This window comes from Megascapheus bottae, chromosome 10, assembly GCF_031878675.1.
Source record: "Megascapheus bottae isolate mThoBot1 chromosome 10, mThoBot2.hap1, whole genome shotgun sequence".
Taxonomy (NCBI): Eukaryota; Metazoa; Chordata; class Mammalia; order Rodentia; family Geomyidae; genus Megascapheus; species Megascapheus bottae.
The window spans coordinates 34,311,549-34,332,071 of NC_143518.1; the positions used below are offsets into that span (position 1 = coordinate 34,311,549).

General features: G+C 43.9%; 1 protein-coding gene and 3 non-coding genes across 5 annotated transcripts; 1 reads left to right on the forward strand and 3 right to left on the reverse strand.

The window, feature by feature from the left end:
- Positions 1-6,633: 6,633 nt before the first annotated feature.
- On the forward strand, positions 6,634-13,354 carry LOC150057893 (low affinity immunoglobulin gamma Fc region receptor III-A-like). Of its 2 annotated transcripts, none has more exons than XM_090340608.1 (5): positions 6,634-6,710; positions 7,483-7,503; positions 7,838-8,095; positions 9,298-9,573; positions 11,468-13,354. In XM_090340608.1, the coding sequence occupies exons 1-5, from the start codon at positions 6,650-6,652 to the stop codon at positions 11,587-11,589; spliced, it is 738 nt and encodes a 245-aa protein (XP_090196734.1). In that variant the 5' UTR covers positions 6,634-6,649; the 3' UTR covers positions 11,590-13,354. The 2 variants fall into 2 exon arrangements, with proteins under 2 accessions (XP_090196734.1, XP_090196735.1); XM_090340609.1 differs by having other exon boundaries at positions 9,298-9,552.
- A 1,279-nt stretch (positions 13,355-14,633) lies between these two features.
- Trnan-guu (transfer RNA asparagine (anticodon GUU)) lies at positions 14,634-14,707 on the reverse strand. Its single transcript has one exon. It is a non-coding gene; the product is annotated as a tRNA-Asn (tRNA).
- A 1,255-nt stretch (positions 14,708-15,962) lies between these two features.
- Trnad-guc (transfer RNA aspartic acid (anticodon GUC)) lies at positions 15,963-16,034 on the reverse strand. The gene has a single exon. It is a non-coding gene; the product is annotated as a tRNA-Asp (tRNA).
- Positions 16,035-16,897: 863 nt separating this feature from the next.
- On the reverse strand, positions 16,898-16,969 carry Trnag-ucc (transfer RNA glycine (anticodon UCC)). The gene has a single exon. It is a non-coding gene; the product is annotated as a tRNA-Gly (tRNA).
- Between the last annotated feature and the right edge of the window lie 3,554 nt (positions 16,970-20,523).

Sequence of the window (20,523 nt, forward strand, 5' to 3'; positions counted from 1 at the left end):
TCAACCCCAGGTTAGAACAGGATCGGGTCCATGCCAAGCACCAGTTAGGGGATCCTTCCACTTTACTAAGGCAAAAGCACGCTGCTCTCTTTTTTCCCAGAATCGCTGAGCAGCAGATAAATTATTTGAATCCAAATTCAAAAAATTTAAAACAAATAAAGCATAATTAAGTATATTCACAGGGGTAGCGGGATATGACTCTCCTTTCTGTATTTTAGCAATTTGATGTTTTAATAATCCATTAGCTCTCTCCACGATGCCTTGACCTTGAGGATTGTAAGGAATGCCTGTAATATGAGTGATATTATAGGAATGGCAGAAGGATTGAAATGCTCGGCCTGCATAGCCAGGGCCATTATCTGTTTTTATTTGTGAGGGAATCCCCATCACAGCAAAGCATCGAATGCAGTGAGAAATACAATGTTTAATGGCTTCCCCAGCAAGGGGGGTGGCCAAGAGAAAATTAGAATAAGTATCTACAGTAACATGAACATATTTTAATCGGCCAAATGATGGAACATGTGTGACATCCATCTGCCAAATGTGATTAGAAAGCAGTCCTCGTGGATTTATACCTAAATGGGGGGCTGGTGAAAAAGGGACACAGTTGGAGCAAGTCTTAACTATTTGTCGTGCTGCTTCTCTAGATAATTTAAACTGTCAGCGCAAGGCTTGACTGTTTTGATGGTGGATGGCATGTGACTGCTTAGCAAGTTCAACCTGAGTTAAGTAAACTCTGGTGGCAGAGTCAGTAACTGCATTGCCCTCACTTAAAGGGCCAGGAAGATTAGTGTGAGCTCGAACAAAGCCAAAAAAACAAGGGTGGTTGCGAGAACAAAGCAAAGTTTGTACTTGGCGAAATTGGGTCTGAATATTGGAGTTAGTAGTTCCAATAAAGGGAACAGTTTCTATGACTTGAAGAGCACGAATTACATATTGACTGTCTGAGTATAAGTTAAAGGGCTTGTCTTGTAACAGGACGAGTGCTTGTAAAACAGCCTCTAATTCCACCTCTTGGGCGGAGGAAAAACCCATAACCCAAGATTGAGTTTTCCCATTAATGGTCAAAGCAGCCGTTCCATTTGAGGATCCATCTGTAAATACCAAAGCGGCAGAAGATAAAGAGGAGGCCTGTACTATGGAAGGAAATAGAAACGTATGACACGCAGCAAATTGGAGAAGTTTGTTAGACGGGTAGTGATGCAAAATTTTTCCCGTATAATTGGCCCAAGCAATGGCCCAAGGATCGCAATGGGCGAATAGCCAATCTTGTTGTTGTAGATTATATGGGACACATATAAAATGAGGTTCCTGTTTAACTTCTACTAGATTTTTTGTACGATTGGAATTGCGTAACCTTTTCCAAGCCTCTCTCGCCGCAGCATTTATTTGTAAATAGGCCTCCTTTGCATAACCCAATTGATCTTCGGTGTTTTTATAGGTTCCCTCTCCTAACAACTGATCAACAGTGTAAGGCAGGTTCTTAGACCCATTTGTTTCAATTTTAGCCCGACACTGTGCAGTGAACTCTGTCTCCCATAATAAGTACTCTCCTGCACTAAGGCATGCTCTGGCAAGCCGCTTCCAGTCATTTGGGCATGCAATACCAGCACACGCGGCCTCCAATATTACTTGAGTAAAAGGGGCAGTTGGCCCATATTGGGAGCAGGCACTCTTTAAATCCTGTAATAGTTTAACAGGAACAGGTTGATGGTATACTTGTTCATCATGATCAACTAAACTAGGGAAGCATCGAGGCCCTGAAATATCTTCCCTCTCTCTAGCAGCCTGAGTCAGGTTTAATTGCGATGCACTGTGCCTGGTTGTAGTGCCTGTTAAAAGGGACTTGTTGCTAGGGCCTTTAGGCTTGCCTAAAGGTTGAAAAAGGGATTGAGGCTGTAAGGCTGCAGCCGGAGGCGGTGGGTGTGAGGGGTAAGGTTTAGAATCAGACACCATAGTGGCCTGAGGGTCATATTTCTTTCCTACTTCTGGGGGGGCTCTCTGCTCCATCCCCATTTTCGATAGAAAATGTAGCATTTCTTCTAACTTCTTCTCCATCGTAGCCATCCGGCCCTCCATTGACTCATCATAACTTTCCTCCTTGATATTCAAACCTGAATTCTGATACTCAATATCTACTGGTTGTTGTTCCCTTTTCAAGATCTCACTTAGACTCTCTTGGGCTGCGGCATATGGCTCAGCCTCAGGTTTTCCAGAAGGGTCCTTTAACTCATAAATTTCCCTTAATTCAAGATTAAGTTCAGCATTCTCATGTAGAGGATCTATGCATTCACTTACTATATTCCATACATCAATAGCCTCTACTGGGGTCTTTTCGGGGCCATATACATTATAATATTCTTGAATTCTTTTTCCTATCCGCTGCCAGGTTTTTTGGAATTCCTCCTCTATAAACCTCGGGCATGCCTCCTCGACAAACTGTAGGAAGCTCTGAAGTACCCCTTTTTCCACCCACGTTCCGTGGGCTTCAAGTAAGCCTGTTAAGATTGGTACATATGACCTATGGCTATTAACTTGACCCATAATTTTTACTCCTGACTATACACTCTCTTAATAGTCCTACGATGTGTTACTCACCACAGGGAGGGGTCCTTCACCTTCGTCCCAGATTTTCAGGGTCCCTGTTCGGGCGCCAGATGCCGGGGCCAACCGGCAGCAAACCAGGGTTCGCAGATTGGGATTCCTGAAATAGGGGGCAAGGACTAGGAAGAAATAGAAGAGAGACAGACACACCGGGTCCGGTATGTCCGCAGTCCAGGTAAAGACTGCCCCGTTTATTTTTTACTCCAGCTTCTTCCCTCCTCCAGACCCAGGGAACCTCCAGGTGTTACATTCATATGGTAATTCTCAGGTCATTTACATAGAATAGGGCCAGAAAACAATAAGACAATAAAGCCATCGTCTGATGCAAGTCAAGGTACAGTTTGATTCCACTCTGGCTCCCAACAGGTAGTCCCATTTATCGAGTCTCTCTCCAATCTGTTGTGATCCTGGGACTCTGTTCAGGAAGTTTTTGCCTATGGCTATGAGTTCCAGTGTCTCTCCAACTCTACTGTGTAGCAGTTTCAAGGTTTCTGGTTTAATATTGGGGTTTTTGATCCATTTTGAGTTAATGCTTGTTCATGGTGAAAGGCTGGGGTCCATTTTAGTTTTCTGCATGTGGCTGCCCAGTTTTGCCAGCACCAGTAATTGAATAGGCTGTGTTTGTTCCACTGTATATCTTTGGCTCCTTTGTCAAATACTATAGGTATGTGGTCTTAGTTCTGGATCTTCTATTCTGTTCCATTGAGCTTCTGGTCTATTTTTATGCCAATACCATGCTGTGTTTGAAGTCTGGTATTGTAATACCACCTGCATTGCTCTTTCTGCCTAGAATTGTTTTGGCTATTCTAGGTCTTTTTTTGTGTGTGTTCCATATGAACCTTTGGATTTCAGTAAAGAATGTCTTTGGGATTTTGATGGGGATTGCATTAAATTTGTAAATCAATTTTTTTGGTGGGTCATGGGGCTTTAACTTGGCCTGGGTGCTGTCCTTGAGCTCTTCACCTCAAGGCAAACCACCCTATCCTTGAGCCAAGCCCCATTTCCCATTTTCTAGAGGTTAAGTGGAGATAAGAGTCTCAGGTCCTTGGTGGGGAGTTTGGCCTAGTGGTAAAGTGCTTGCCTAGCATGAATGAAGACCCGGTTCAATTCCTTGGTACCACATACAAAGGGGGAAAAAAGCTGGAAATTGTGCAGAGGCTCAAGTGGTAGAGAAAGTCCAAGGACAGTGCTCAGGCCCTGAGCTCAAGGCCAGGACTGGCAAAAAAAAAAAAAAAAAGAGTCTCAGGTCCTTAGGTCCTTTTGTGCCTGGGCTGGCTTTGAACCTTGATCATCAGATCTCAGCCTCCCGAGTACCTAGGATTTACAGGTGTGAGCCACTGTACCTGACTTAGTTTCTTAATTAAAAAAAAAGTTTTTAAGGACAATGTTGAGTGGTATATGCCTATGTAGTTACTATAAAAAGCAACTTATAGGGCCTGGAGTTTGTCCTAGTGGTACTCTGCTTACCTTGCATGCACAAAGACCCAGGTTCAATTTCTCGGAACCATACACATAGAAAAAAGCCAGAAGTGTGCTGTGGCTCAAGTGGTAGAGTTCTAGCCTTGAGAAAGCCCAAGGACAGTGCTCAGGCCCTGAGTTCAAGGCCTGGGACTGGCAAAAAAAAAAAAGTGTATTAATAATAGTATTATGAAATGCGTAAGTAATAACAAAAATAAGTATCATAAATATGTAGGGATAAACAGATTTACATAAATATGTTTAATTCAGAAAGTTCTGGAATGAGATATAAAAATTTGCCAGAGGTTACCCCTTGAGTCAGGGTGAAATTAGATGAGCAACGTCACTGCCACTTTATTTACATCTGAATTACTTCACTTTTATAAAACAAGAATATACCATGGGTTATTTTGTGTAGCTTTCAAATAAAAAGGTGTTTAAAACAACAAAAGAAAATACTGATGACAGGAACAAGAATTGAATCTCCTAGAATGGTTCTGAGACTGGCTCGTAGTCTGCATTGATGAGTTCCTAACACCTTCTCTTCACCCCTCCTTTCCCACGGTTCCTCTCTCTTTCTTCCTCCTCCTCTCCCTCTTTCTCTCTTTCTTCTCCCTCTCCCTCTCTTTCTTTCTCCCTCTTCTCTTTGTTCTCCCTCCCTCCCCCACCATTGGCATCCATTAGCAATACAAGGGAGGATCTCATTGTGACATTCCTTCCCATGCATGGATACAATATATTCTAATCAACCCTCCTCTCTATAACTCTTCCTTACCCTCTTCTTGCTTCCTAAGACAATTTCAAGATGTTTCATTATTCTGTGTTCATACATGCCAACAATCTCTCCAACCTTTCCTTCTTATCCAAAAGAAAGGCCCTGGGCTCATACTTGTAATCCTAGCTACTCTGGAAGCTGAAATCTGAGGATCAAGCTTCAAAGCTAGCTCCAGCACAAAAGAACCTGAGACTTTTATCTCCATTTAACCTCTAGAAAACAAGAAGTGGGGCTTGGTTCACGGGTGGTAGCCTTGAGCTGTAGCCTTGAGCTGAAGAGCTCAGGGACAACACCCAGGCCAAGTTCATGACCCACCAAAAAAAAAAAGGTCTTGATAAACAAAACACACCGTATTTCCATTTCTTTTTTTTCAATTCTGAGATTTGAACACAGAGGCCTTACGTTTTTTAGGCAAGCTCACTACCACTTGAGCCATACCATGTAGCCCTACCTTTCTTTTTGATGCTACCTTTTCTTTTCTTTTCTTATTGTTTTATTTGTTTATTTATTTATTTTTTTGCCAGTCCTGGACTTGGGCTCAGGGCCTGAGCACTGTCCTTGGATTTTCTCAAGGCTAGAGCTCTATCACTTGAGCCACAGCACCACAGAACCATGCTAGGCAAGCACTCTACCACTAAGCCAAACTCCCAGTCTGCTACTTTTTATTTTCCTAGTAGGTTCTGAATATTTTACAAAATATCCAAACACAAGTCAAAACATGAATTCAGCTTTTATAACTAATTTTTAAATTATACATGTGAAATTTCCTTGATATATTTTTAAAAATTCCTTTTAAGTCTCTGAAGTTATCCTCACTTCTCTAGAAAACAGACTATCATGTTCTGAAAATGTCTAAGAATTACTGAAATTCAGAACCAGAATCTATTTAAAATGAAAAGATACAACCTAGCCCAATGACTGCCCTTCATAGATGAATAAACAGAATTAAGGAAGAGATGTGGTTTGATGACTAGCCCTCTTCACAATGAAACCAAAACCTGGATTTCCTTCCTCTTAGACAATGTCCTTCCTGTAACACACCACCACTACTCTTCTTTAAAATGTTGCACTTTGAAGAAGTGATCGGTCAGCAGATGGTTAAATTCAACTTGATTTAACATCGCAGTGTACACAGGTATGGAAATACCAGATGGGACCTCATAAATATACAGTGTTTCTTCGTTCGGGTATCAGTTGAAAAAAATTAATTTTTTCTCTTGGCAGTGCCACCAACAACCCTAATGTCAGCAGGGATCATGCCCAGCCTGGTGGTATAGTACTGTTACAGGTTTTGTTATAGGTATTGTCAGAACCAGCTGTACCCAAAGGTATTCCTAACGCTAAGATCCACAACTTTGATCTGCAGCAGAAGAAGGTAAACATAAATGAATTCCATGTTGTGGCCACCACTGTGTGAGAAGAATACTTTCTCTCCCTACTTATTGGAGTTCCCCCTCAGGAACCAGATGATGTGGTTGAACCTGGAGGGAGTGGTTCATACCTGTAACCTTAGTTACTCTGGAGGCTGAGATCTGAGGATCATGGTATAAAGCCAGCCGGGGCAGGAAAGTCGGTGAGACTCTTATTTCTAATTAACCACCAGAAAGCCAGAGGTGGAGCTATAGCTCACATAGTAGAGCATTATCCTTGAGCCTAAAAGCTCAAGGACAGTGCCCCCCCCCCCACACACAGATGTTCCTAGTTTCCGGAAAAGGAACCTAGTGAAGGATGGAGTAGGGGTGGGGGAAAGACTGTTGACTTCCTCCTTTCTAGCCAGCCAGGTCCCTTGAGAGCTCCAGACGGCTGTGGTGAATGTTCACTCCAAGCAACAGCATGAAGCCACGACTGCCACCAACAGTTTTGCTACTTCTGGGTAAGTCGGGGTCCCCTGGCTGAAGGAAAAGTTCTAGATGCTCTGAGTTCATACTCTGAGACAGTGTAGGGGAAAGAGATGGTGACTCTGAGTTGGGCTTCAGTGGGAAGTAAAGGGGATATGGGCAGTCAATTAATTCACTCTGCTGCCTCTTTCCTAACATGTGAATCCAAGACTATGAACTAGCTGGTCACAAAGGTTTGGTGCCTATTCTAGTCAATAAGACAGGGCTCTTGTCTAAATCTTTTTGATTCTACTCTTTCTAGGGGTCTGGGATTAAGGTTGTTTCTGTGACTTGGTTCAGGAATAGTCACTGTGTGTGTGTTTGTGTGTGTGTGTGTGTACATGGAGGCTTGCACTCAGGATCTCCCTGGTTTTGCTTTTTGAGGAAAGGTTGGTGCTCTGTCACTTGAACCACAGCTCCAGGTCCAGCTTTTTACTGGTTTGTTGGAGAGAAGAATCTCAGACTTTTCTGCCTAGGCTGGTTTTACAGCTTTTACCAGCAGAGGCCAAGGAGAAATTCAATCTTTACCCTTGTGACTTTGAATAGGGAACGAGGAGTCAGGAATCATGTTCATGACAGGGATTTGAGCGTTCAGTAGGGAAAGAGCCATAGATACTACATCTGGAAGGCAAGCAGCAGGAAATGTATCTAAATTCTTGATGCCGGGGTACATTGATCTTTGATGGCAGGGTTGAGAAGGAGTTTTAGATCGTTCTTACACAGTATCTGACCCACAACTTTTTCTCTATCTTTTTTTTTTTTTTTTAGTTTCAACTGGCATGCAAGTTGGTGAGTTTGCTTTGCAGTCTTGGATTGATTAACTGGTCAAAGTCAAGTGGTACTGGGAAATGACCTTTGTGTGGGAAGCAGCTGGTGCGGAATGGACAGGAACAGTTCAAAACACAGTGGGATTCAAATGTAGGCTTCTCTGACCACTTTTTCTCAAGCTGTAAGACAAGCCCAAAATGGAGACAAGTGCTCACAATTAAGACGCAGGAAGGTTGAGTCCCAGAGTCAGGCTGTGTCACTCACACTGTGCATTTGCAATGGGCCCAACTCCCTGAAAACACCAGTGCAGCACTGCTCATCTGTCTCTCCTGCCCACATTCTCTTGACTCCTCAGCAGCTCTCCCAAAGGCTGTGATACTCCTACATCCTCCATGGAACAGAGTGCTCCAGGAAGACAGTGTGACTCTGAAGTGCCAGGGTGCCTACTCTCCTGGGGACAATGCTACCCAGTGGCTACATAATGGAAGCCTCATCTCAAGCCAGACCTCCATCTACTTCATTAAATCTGCCAGAGTTGAGGACAATGGAGAGTACAGGTGTCAAACAGGCCTCTCCACGCTCAGTGACCCATTGCAGCTGGAAGTCCACACTGGTGAGCAAGTGATAGGGCGGAGAGAAACCACCAGTAAACAGCCCTAAAATGCTAGGCCTAAAATGCTGATATACTTGGAAAAACAGTGTATTTGGGAACTGAAACTAAGATGAGATAATGCACAGTTCTACTAAATGATATCTAAAGTTGTAGTTCTAGCTATTTGTAGGTGAGGGAAAAAACATTATTACCTGTCCTTTACTATCAGATGCTGCCCTGAATAAATCCAGCAATTTCCTGTCACAGAGAACACATACAAAGCGAATGTGTCCTCCAAGAGTCAGAGTATAACTCCAGTTCTCAAGAATATGCTCTGTTGTTTTGTTTTGGCAGTACTGGGATTTGATCTGAGGGCCTTGAAAAGGCCAGACAGGTATTCTACCACTTGTGGTCAAATCACTAAGGCCTGACTTTGTATTTTGATTATGTATGTATAGTCTATTAGATTAAAAGTCTTAATGTACTAGGTGCTAGTGTCTCATGCCTGTAATCCTAGCTACTCAGGAGGCTGAGCTTTGAGGACTGCTGCTGCCAGTTAAATGAGCAAAAAAAAAAAAAAAAAAAAAAGATGCCGTGGCTCAAATGGTAGAGCAGTAGCCTTGAACTGAAAAACTAAGAGACAGCGCACAGGCCCAGAGTACAAGCACCATGACTGACAGAAAAAAAAACCAAACAAACAAGCACAGCAAAAAGCCAGAAGTGGGGAACTACCTAGTGGTAGAGTGCTTGCCTAGCATGCACGAAGACCTGGGTTAAATTCCTCTGTACCACATACGAGAAAAAAAACTGGAAGAGGTGCTAGTGGTAGAGCACTAGCCTTGAGAAAGCCCAAGGACAATATTCAGGCCCTGAGTTCTAGCCACAGGACTGAAAAAAAGAAAGCCAGAAATAGAACTGTGGCTCAAGTGGTAGAGTGCTAGCCTTGAGCAAAAGTAAATTAAGGGATAGCACCTAGACCTGAGTTCAAAACCAGTATCAGAGCGCGCGCACACACACACACACACACACACACACACACACACCTTATCGTGAACTGACAGCTGAGTCATCTTAAGGGACCTGATCAGCTTTCTCCACACATGCACTCTGTAGGATGGTTCCCAGTGTGACTGTCTCTCCATTATATCCTAGAGCCTGGGTGGCAAATGGTAATTTCCCAAGAGCTCTGCACTCTTAGCCTGAGGTCTCTCCGTGTCTTTCAGGCTGGTTGTTGCTCCAGACCACTCAGCGTGTGTTCCAGGAAGGAGAGACCATTCGGCTAAAATGTCACAGCTGGAGAAACAAGCCTATGCAAAAGGTCACATATTTACAGGATGGCACAGGCATCTGGTATTTTCACCAGAATTCTGACTTCTATATTCCAGAAGCCACACGCAATCACAGCGGCTCCTACTTCTGCAGGGGTCTTATCGGGAACAAAAACGTGTCTTCAGAGACTGTGAACATCATCGTGCAAGGTGAGCACTATCTAGCCCAAGGTAAGGACATTCCCAGCAGCACAGAGTTCTTTATACAGGATTCCCTCCTTGGGACTAGCCAGGACCCTGAACACCTCTGAGTGGCTGGCAGGTTTACAGTTCTGTTCCAGTCTACTCCCCTAAAGAGTAGCCAAGAGTATCATTTAGTCAGTAGCAGGAAAGCAGAAGCAGAAGCCACATTGCTATCCCATAAATACAGCTGTCTTTACCACCAGACACCCCCAGTGCGATGTCCCAAGCATGCTGGCCTACTTTCTCCTGCACTCCTTTCCAATATAAGCATCAATTTGCAGCCAAGGTCCAAACCGGCAGGAGCCCCTCAGTTCCTCACAGAAAAGGCTCAGAGCCAGATTCTGTCACCTTAGCTAGTTTAACTGTGGTCATAGTTGAGTCGCTCCAGCTCTGTGGATCTCGATTTCTTCTCTGTAACAAAGACAAGCTGCTACTGACCCAGCACTTTCACAATGCGCTAGATTCTTTACACACAGCTGGTTTCATCATAGTCATGAACCTTCATTCCTCGGTACCACATACATAGAAAAAGCCAGAAGTAGTATTGTGGCTCAATCAAAACAGCTCTCACCTTGAGCAAGCCCAAGGATAATGCTCAGGCCCTGAGGTCAAGCCCCAGAACTGGCGAAAAAGAGCCAGCCACGGTGGTTCGTGCCTATAATCCTAGTATTCAGGAGGCTGAGATCTGAGTATCGAGGTTCAAAACCAGCCCAGGCACTAGGTCCGTGAGACTCCAATTAACCACCAGAAAAAGAGAAGTAGGGTTGTGGCTCAAGGGTAGGGTGGTAGCCTTGAGGTGAAGACCTCAGGGACAGTGCCCAGGCCCAGAGTTCAAGCCCCATGACCACCCCCTCCAAAAAAAAAATAGTTTTATTATACCTTGCTTTCTCTTTGGCAGTGTGAGGTGTTTTTTTTTTTTTTATTTGGCGAACCCAGGTATATAGAACCTATGGGTATAGTGAATCTAGTGTATGCTTGAATGTTTAGGGAAATAGAAAATGATAAGTAAATATGACAAACTATAAATAAGCAGCTTGCAATTATATTAAAGTAAAACTATTGGCACTAAAAATATTGCCAACTTACTAAAGAGAAGAGCATCTCCTACCTGGTGCTGGTGTCTCACACCTATCATCCTAGCTACTCAGGAAGCTGAGATCTGAGAATTGAGGTTCAAAGGCAACTGGGACAGGAAAGTCTGTGAGACTCATCTCCAATTAATCATCAGAAAAAATGGAAGTGGAGCTATAGCTCAAAGTGGTAGAGCACTAGCCTTGAGCAAAAGAGCTTAGAAACAGCTTCCAGCCCCTGAGTTCAAACCCCAATAAAATAAATAAATAAACAAGAGCATCTCTTGACTTTGGTGTGTGGTGAGGAGTGGTTCCAATCCAGGGGCTTGAAATCAGGGCTTGGATGCCGTCCTTGAACTATTTTGCTCGAGGCTAGCATTCTACTACTTGTACCACAACTCGACTTCTAGTTTTTTGGTACTTACTTGGACATAAGAGTCTCATGAACTCTCCTGCCTGGGCTGGCTTTGAACCACAATCCTCAGATCTCAGCCTCTTGAATAGCAAGGATAACAGGCGTGAGCTGATAGCACCCAGCTAACTGACAATTTTTGATTGTCCCATAATGCCTATCAACAAGCTAACATACTGAACACTCCCTGCATACCCACCAATAAGCAGAAGCTGGGGCTAAGAATTTGATGAGATGGGCTCAGCTTGGGCAGCTAAGATGGAGAGGTAATGGGATGCAGCAAACATTCCCCCAGGCTCCGCCACCATTATTCCCTAGAACCCAGTTCCCTAACAGGTGTCAGGAAGCCTGTCCATAGGTGACCTCTCTGTTTATTCCAAATTCTGCCTTCTCCCACCAGGTCCAATATCTCCATCCATCTCTCCAGCCCTGCCTTGGTACCAAATCACTTTCTGGCTGGTAATGGGAGTCTTGTTTGCAATAGACACAGGACTGTATTTCTCTGTGCAGAGAAACCTTTGACATGCAATGGAAGAAAGGAGATACAAATTTCAGTGGAACCTAGAAATTCAAGACAAATGCTCCTTTATCTCCCAGGACAATAAGAGCAGTGGCCACAGAATCTACGAACCTCTCTTTGATCATCTTCCTTAAATATCAGGAGCGGTGGACGAAATACAACTCAGAGCCCGGGCTCAGGAGCCCTCCTTCAACTCTGTATTTTCTCTTGGTCTCCAATAAAAGGGACAGGCCTACAATCATTAAGGGCCCACAATGAATCCCTGGGTGTAACTCCACTCCAAGAGTTGAATTTTCATCCAGTTCCTTACAGCAAAGCAGCAACACAGGCTCTGAATGTCAACTCTTTAAAAGTAGAATGACTATCCATAAATACATGGATAAGAAGATGAATGAATTGAAGGCTGAGGTAGGGTCTACCCCTATGTACCTCAGGGCTGACAGTCTTCAGGAGACTTTTAAATTCCTTCCAGACTGAGTGTGAGAACTGCTGGTGATCTAGGAAGTTCAGCAGAACTGATGAAGGTGATGAATGAGGATGAACTGAGAGCCCAAGATCAAGGGAGGCGCCCCCATCTGGGCCCAGAGATAAAGCCACCTTCCTAGAGCATGGGCTGTGGCCCAATTACCAGAAATCAATTGTAACATTGACCCATGCGTTTCTCCAGGAGAGTTTCTAGCAAAAGTGGGATGTGGTTTGTGCCTATATAGTGATGAATTCTTTTAATGCTATGAGTAGAAAATAAACAGAGGAAGTACTGAAAAGAGTTTAAAAGAAAGCACAGAGCCAAGTGGTGGCTCACTCCTGTAATCCTAGCTACTCAGGAGGCTGAGATCGAGGATCCTGGTTCAAAGCTAGCCTAGGCACTAAAGACCAAGAGACTCTTATTAGTAATTAATCACTAGAAAACAGGAAGTGGGACTGTGGTTCCAGGCATAGGGCAGTAGCCTTGAGCTGAAGAGCTCAGGGGCAGAGGCCAGGCCCAGAGTTCAAGCCCCATGACCCACAAAAAGAAAAAAAAAAAAAAAAAAAAGGAAGGAAGGCTGGAAGCAAATAAGCAAGCAAACAAGCACAGAATAAACCCCACATGGTGCTGCATAGACAGAGATAGCTCATGATCTAGACTGAGAAAACGTGTCATGAAGAAGTCACCCACAAGTTCACAGGAAGGAATGGGCCCCAGGATGGAAGACGTTTTGCTCACCAAAGTAGTGAAAAATAAAAATCAGGCCGGGAGTTTGGCCTAGTGATAGAGTGCTTGCCTAGCATGCACGAAAGACCTGGGTTCGATTCCTCGGTACCACATACCTAGAAAAAAGCTGGAAGTGGTGCTGAGGTTCAAGTGGTAGAGCTCTAGCCTTGAGAAAGTCCAAGGACAGTGCTCAGGCCCTGAGCTCAAGTCCAGGACTGGCAAAAAAAAAAAAAAAAAAAAAACATAGGGGCAGAAGTTATAAAAATCAGCTTTTCTGCTCCAGTGTCAAACTCAGGTAAAACTCAGTGCATAGCATTCATTAAACCAAAGTTTGGGGGCGGGGAGTGAAATTGTTCTGAATTTATTTAGAACACTCTGAAATCCCTTCAGTGTGTCAGTAGCAATGGAATATTAGATTTGGGAAAAGTAATTGTTGCTTTCTGTAAGAAAGTTTTCATTCTTTTCTGCTTTAGACAGAGCATGTCTTGCTTGCAGTAAAACATTTTATAAGATCTTGTATGCTACTTTCAGAAGCTGGAAAGGACATGCAATAAAACATGGGTGACCAAGTCTTTTCTTTTTTTCTCTTCCTTTTGTCAAATTTCTGCCTGAGGTTGGTTTGTATTCATAAGAAATCCCTCTTTGCAATAATCTCTTACCAAAACTCACGTGAATTACAGAGCTTGCATTTCAAGTCACCAGCTAGTGAGTCTGTGGAAGGGATGGGGTTGGGGGGTTGGCGTGGGATAGGAAGGTGCGGTTGTGCTGCACCGGGGCTGGTGGGAGAAGCCAGAGGCGGACAGGAAACAGAGGCCTGCTTGTAGATTCAGCCTGCATGGATTATAAACTAATAGAGCCGAGGCCATTCAAAAGAAGTGTAAGGCTATTGGGTGATATTTGGGGATGAGAAAAGAATACATGGAAGGAAACCTTGGTCATTTGGCTCCCGTTGGTTTAGTGTGCCCAAATTAAATGTAGGTGCTGAGAAGATCATATGAACAACTCAAGAGTCATGCATCACATTGCAGAAACTTAGGAGAAGCAGAAAAGAGGCTTCGTTTTGGATGTGGTCATGAGTGAGTAGGATTTTTGCCAAAGAAGAAGAGAAAGGAGAGTGGCAAAGATTCAAAAGCTCTAGTTGGTTCTGTCAGAGTGTTAAAACAGCAGAAGAGGGAGTTCTGGGTCCAGATTCTGTGACAGGCCCTTAAATTGAATTAAGGGGATAATGAGAAAATGAGAGCCTTTGGGAAAATGTAAGCCAACCAGGTTTGTTGTTCCAAAGGACCTCAGCAGAAAGAGTTTCGGGAAACCCTCTAGGCGGGGCTGGTGGGTATTGCAGCAATCGCAGAGGCAGCAGGAAGAGAAGGGAATCCGCGGGAGAGGTTCAGAGGTACCTCGTCTAAAGGGTAAGTCGGAGGCAGACTGCAAGACCCGACAGACTCCAAGGTAGTGACTCAGGACCCAGGCTCAAGAAGATCGACTTTTGCACACATTATTGGTGGAAAAGGTGAGACTTCAGCTTTGGGACGTGAGAAATGTAACTTCCTTTGGTCTCCGCGTTCTCGTAAGGTGTCGGTTTCATGATGCAATTACCGAGGGGGAGGAGCTAAGCCGGACGCAGGCCTCAGACCGACTGTTTCACACCTGCGAGCAATGTACACAGGGAAGGCTGGGCCGCCACCAAGAGTTCTTAGAGGTCTGGCAGACGCAACCCTCAAACCAACTGCTTCACACCTGCGAGCAAAACTGTAAAGAGAAGGGGGAGACACCAATATCAAGCCTTCTCGTGGTCGGTTTAGCGAGGCACCCCACATCCGTCAGGAGCAGCCCGAAGTTCACAAAACATACACCCTCCGTCCCTGGGTGGGCTCGAACCACCAACCTTTCGGTTAACAGCCGAACGCGCTAACCGATTGCGCCACAGAGACGGGCGGAGAAAAGGCGCGCAAAGAAGTCAGTTCACTGAAGAGTAAATTCCTGATCGTTGACGTCTCCAAATCCCATGGCGGAAACGACCGTAGAAACCAGCGAGAGTCTCCACTTGGCCAGCAGCGATCGCTGCTCAGATTTCTAACTGAAAAAAGGAAAGCTGAAGATCAGACAGACAAACACACAGACAGACGGACGGACGGACGGACGGACGCAGGGAGGGAGGAGGCAGGGAGGGAAGGAGAGAGAGAGACAGAGAGAGACAGAGACAGAGACAGAGAGACAGAGAGACAGAGACAGAGAGAGAGAGCGAGCGCCCCTGGAAAACCAAAATGGATGCTTCTGTGGGTTTCGGAGTTTGGTTAGTTTTGCTCAGAAACATACATCAGCCAACTCTTTTGTTGGTCTAGACAATTTGTTTGAGCACACGTGAATACTGACTCGTAACATTGCATCAGGTGTCCTGCAAGATGTAATGTCTAAGGGGGGGGCCTCTTCCTATAACAAAATGGACCTGCAACGCGAGCTGGTACCACCCAGAAAATGGAGGGTTTTTTAATTTTTAATATATTTTATTGCTAATATTGTGTTGCACTGAGAGGTTACCATTTCATAAGTAATGAATGCATTTTTTTTTGGACATGTCTTCCTTTGCCTTCCTCCCAGTTTTCCCCTCCTGCCCCTGTCCATGAGTTACCTAGGTCATTTTCCACAGAGTGTGCACTGAATAGCATGATTGCATTTGTTCATCCTCCCACAACACGGAGTTTTAAAATGCTGCTAAATTCAAGACTTCCCGGATATCTAAAGGCAGAGATATTACGGGTTCTATCTAGGGAGCTTTCAAAAGTACTAGGCCATATTGCCGGAGCCCCAGGACTCTCTAGACTCTCCATACAAAATCTCCCTTTTCGTACGTCTGTCATCAGTGGGAGGTTCTGGTTATGAAGACAGTAAACCAGCCTCAGGCCCAGCCAATCGGGTAGAAACTTCCTTGCTGGATTAATCAACTACCTCGTTAAGAAACTACCAGACCAGGGAGGGAGGGAGAACTTGGGGGAGAGGAGGAAGGGTGACATTGCCCAGAAAGAAATGTACTCTTTACCGGATTTATGTAAATGAACTCCCCTGTACATCGCCTTTATAATAACAATTTTTAAATTTTTAAAGAGTTAAAGTAATACACGCAATTTTTCCCTTTTAGATACATTAGTTTAAAAAAAATCACAAAGAGTGTGGCAAAAATGACACAGCCTCCCCGTCGGGGAATCGAACCCCGGTCTCCCGCGTGACAGGCGGGGATACTTACCACTATACTAACGAGGACAACTTGCTGAAGCGGCTTCTCCAGGTGGATACCTAGAAAACTTCTCCCTAAGAAGCTTACTTTTTTCTAAATTGGAAAAATTTAAGTTACTGATTGCTGACAAAATTGTACTTTTATTGTACATTACAATCGAAACATGACACGAAGCCACAAATAAGTTTTAATTTTCTAGTAGCCCAATTTGAAAGTAAAAATTATTTTTATATTTATACATATTTAATAATACATTTTATGCATCTAATAAATTATTTCAACATATAATCAGTATCAAAGTATGATTAATTAGCCATGGTTTTTTTCTTATGTCTTCACAATATGTTACATTATCTTATTCTGATAACATAATTCAACGGGAATGTCAAATTTAATGGGACACTGAATTCACAAAATTTACAGCTGAACAAGGCTCATAGCCAAGTCTTCCCAGACGTACTGAAATATTCTACAATAACTGAATTGTAGTATCCAATCTAATGTTTTCCACTTAATCGTTTCCCTTAGCGCTCTTATTTCAGTTCCCTCATAAACTGAATTAGAAAGTGCCGTGTTAGAGGCACCTCGCCGATAAAGACACAAAGCCCTCCTCGTTTAAACGAGGTGTCCCAGAACTCAGAAGGTCCCAAAGGTTCCTCAGCAGTTAGAAGTTTAAAGGAGAAGCGGGGGAGAGTGGGGAAAGAGTAGACACGTTTAAAAATCTAATCCCACGAACACATGCCTGGGAAGCGAAAGATGAGCAGCGGGCCAAAAATCAGCAAAAATAAAAACAAGCAAAAACAAAAACAACGCACTTTCTAGTTTAGTTGAAGAATAAAACCGGAGCTGCGCAATGTTTGTATCGTCCAACGGGAAGAAAAAGAGCAGATGCGTTGGCCGGGAATCGAACCCGGGTCAACTGCTTGGAAGGCAGCTATGCTCACCACTATACCACCAACGCTCGCTGAGGAAAACCCTTCGGATTGCTTATTTAAGCGAGGAAACTCATTCGTTTGTCATTGGTTCGAACCAGTGGGTTTGACATTCACCACGACGAACCAGAACTCAAAGCCCACCCAGTACTTGGAGTCACTAGTCAAATGCCCCGCAGAGGTCGGTGATCAAATCGGAGCTTTCCGCCCCCTCTTCCCACTAAAGCGCCCTTCACAGCCCAACTCTCGCAGCTCGCGGCTCCGCCAAGTCCTGAACTGGATCTACCAAGTGACGGATTCGGGTTACTGCATTTAGGGCTAAGGGTGCAAAGGAAAATGGCTGAGGTGTGCCTCCATCCAGCTCGCTGCAGAAAGCGGAAAGAGCCACCGTAAAATTTTAAAGCAGTATTGAGAACCAGCTGGTACAGGTTGTCAGGATGGCCGAGCGGTCTAAGGCGCTGCGTTCAGGTCGCAGTCTCCCCTGGAGGCGTGGGTTCGAATCCCACTTCTGACAAATCCGAGTTTTTATTTTCCTCCGGATTGTACCGTCCTCTAGACCCAACAGTTCAGTCTTAGAAAAAGAGCTACGAAATCACTTCTTTTTTTTTTTTTTTCAAATTTATTCTTACTTTACGAGTGATGTCAAGAACAATTACAGTTAATATCAGTCAGGCAATGAGTACATTTTCTTTAGTACACTCTCTTCCTTTCCTTCACTCTCTCCCATTTCCACCCTGAAGTTAGATCTAGTTCACTTTCCTCAGTGTCCAGTGAGCTCCTCTGCTGCATGTTTTTACTCTTTTTCCCTGGAATTTTTTTTACCTTCTTCCTCCCTCTTCCCCACCCTTAGATATACAAGCCAATATATCATACATAAAGAAAAGAGAACCATTTTTAAAAAGGGGGATTGGGAGGGCTAGCCTTTCAAGAGGCTGAGATCTGAGGAGTGCCACTCAAAGCCAGCCCAGGCACTAAAAAGTCCATGAGACTATTATCTCCCATTAATCACCAGAAAACCAAAAGTGGCACTGTGGCTCAAGGTGTAGGGCTGTAGCTTTGAGAGCTCACGGACAACACCCAGGCCCAGAGTTCAAATCCCATGACTGACCAAAACAACAACAACAAAAAAGAACCTGAAAGAAAAGAGACTTTATTCCCCTGGATTGGGAGATTGTACCCTGACCTATTCAAGTAGTACCTTGATATGGCCTGCTCTGAAACCTCCCTCCTGGGGCAATGCAGTCTTAAAACCATACCTACTCCACTAGAAATAATACTTGGAAGTGAAATACTTGTCTATCATGGGAAAGAACCTGGGTTTGGTTCTAATAACACACACACACACACACACACACACACACACACACACACACACACTTGGAAGTGAAATACTTGTCTATCATGGGAAAGAACCTGGGTTTGGTTCTAATAACACACACACACACACACACACACACACACACACACACACACACTCTATAAACCCCTAGCCAAACTCAAATAGTTGCAAATATAGCCCTAAAAGAGGCTATTGACATGAACATTTGTTCCAATGCTATTCACATTGCATGTTACATGTCAAACCCAGGGTCTCACAAATGCTTGGCAAGTATTCCACTACTAAGTCATATCCCCAGTCCCATAATTTTTTTCTTTTTTGTGGGTCATGAGCCTAGGCACTATCCCTGAGCTCTTCAGCTCAAGGCTACTACCCTAATCCTTGAGCCACAGCCTGACTTCTCCTTTTCTATTGATTAATTGGAGAAGATAAGAGTCTCTATTTCTTTCGAGCTGAGCTGGCTTTGAATGGCACTCTTCAGCTCTCAGTCTCCTGCGTAGCTGGGATTACAGCATGAGCCACTGCAGCTGGCTTTATTTCTTTTGTTTGTTTGTTTTTGTGCCATCCTAGAGCTCAAATTCAGGGCCTGTGCACTATCCCTGAATTTTACTTGCTCAAGGTTAGCATTTTACCATTTGAGCCACAACTCCATTTCTGGATTTTTAGTAGTTGATTGGAGATAAGAACCTCAAAGATTTTTTTTTCCTTCCGAGGCTGGCTTTGAACAGTGATCCTCAAATCTCAGCCTCATGAGTATTTAGAATTACAGGCCTGATTGAGTTCAAACCCCATGACCCACAAAAAAAAAAAAAAAAAAAAAAAAAAAAGCTGGAGTATGGAATTTATGACATGACCTGAAGGATATATAAAAGTTTATCAGCACCAACTACCGGTATGGTTATGCGTGTGTGTGTGTGTGCGCATGTGTTATACTGGGACTGACTTTTTTTTTTTCTTTTGTGGGTCATGGTAATGGGGCTTGAACTAGGCCTGTGCACTGCCCTGAGCTCTTCAGCTCAAGGATATCCTCCTACCCCTGGAAATTGGTGCTGTCCCTGAGCTCTTCAGCTTGAGCCAAGCTCCACTTCCCATTTTCTAGAGGTTAATTGGAGATAAGAGCTTCAGGTCCTTTTGTGTCAGGGCTGACTTTGAATCTTGATCTTCAGATCTCAGCCTCCTGAGTAGCTAGGACTACAGGCTTGAGCCACTGAGCCTGGCTTGTAACTAACTTTTGCTCAGCTTTTTTGCTCAAGGCTGGTGCTCTACCACTAGTACCACATCTCCATTTCCTATCTGTATGTTCTTAATCAAATCATTTCTTAATCAAATCATTTCACCTATCTGAGCTGTAGCTTCCTTATTCTGCTATTTATTTATTTATTTATTTATTGTCGGTCTTGGGGATTGAACTCAGCCTGGGTGCTGTCCCTGAGCTCTTCAGCTCAAGGCTACTGCCTTACCCTTGGGCCAAGCCCCACTTCCCATTTTCTAGAAGTTAATTGGAGATAAGAGTCTCAGGTCTTTTTGTTTTGCTATTGTTATTATTTATTGTTATTATTTTTGCCAGTCCTGGGACTTGAGCTCAGGGCCTGAGCACTGTCCTTGGGCTTTCTCAAGGCTAAAGCTCCACCACTTTAGCCACAGCACTACTTCCAGCTTTTTCTATATATGTGGTACCAAGGAATTGAACCTGGAGTTTCATGCATGCTAGGCAAGCACTCTACCACTAGGCCAAACTCCTGGCCCCTCTCAGGTCTTTTTGTGACTGAGCTGGCTTTTATTTTAGATCTCAGCCTCCAGATCAGCTAGGATTATAGGCGTGAGCCACTGCGCCCAGCATAGCTTCCTCATTTTTAAAATAAATGATATTGGACTACTTGTTTATAGAAATTATCCAAGTTTCAAGGTCTCTGATTTCAACTGTTAAAGAATGTATTCATTCTACACATAGTATTAAGCGCTTTATCATTTGGCAGACACTGAACTGGGGTGCTTTTTTCATGGGCCAGACATTGAACTAGCCTCTGAGTATGTAATAGTAAACAAAACAATAGATTTAACCTGGAGCTCATACTCTCAAGGGAAAACAGACAATATTCTGATGAGAGAGTCAGACAATAAATAAATATGCAGCACATTAGCTGAGGATAAGCACAATGGAGAGAAAAGCGGGAGGTGAGTTCAGAGTAGGAAGGGAGGTTGTGACAGATGATCAAGGGCCCTTATTGAAAAGACAACATTTGA

Coding starts and splice junctions, on each gene's coding strand:
- LOC150057893 (XM_090340608.1), top strand. CDS start 6,650: ATGTTCACTCCAAGCAACAGCATGAAGCCACGACTGCCACCAACAGTT. Junction 6,711..7,482: donor AACAGTTTTGCTACTTCTGG/GTAAGTCGGGGT, acceptor TTTTTTTTTTAG/TTTCAACTGGCATGCAAGTT. Junction 7,504..7,837: donor TTCAACTGGCATGCAAGTTG/GTGAGTTTGCTT, acceptor TTGACTCCTCAG/CAGCTCTCCCAAAGGCTGTG.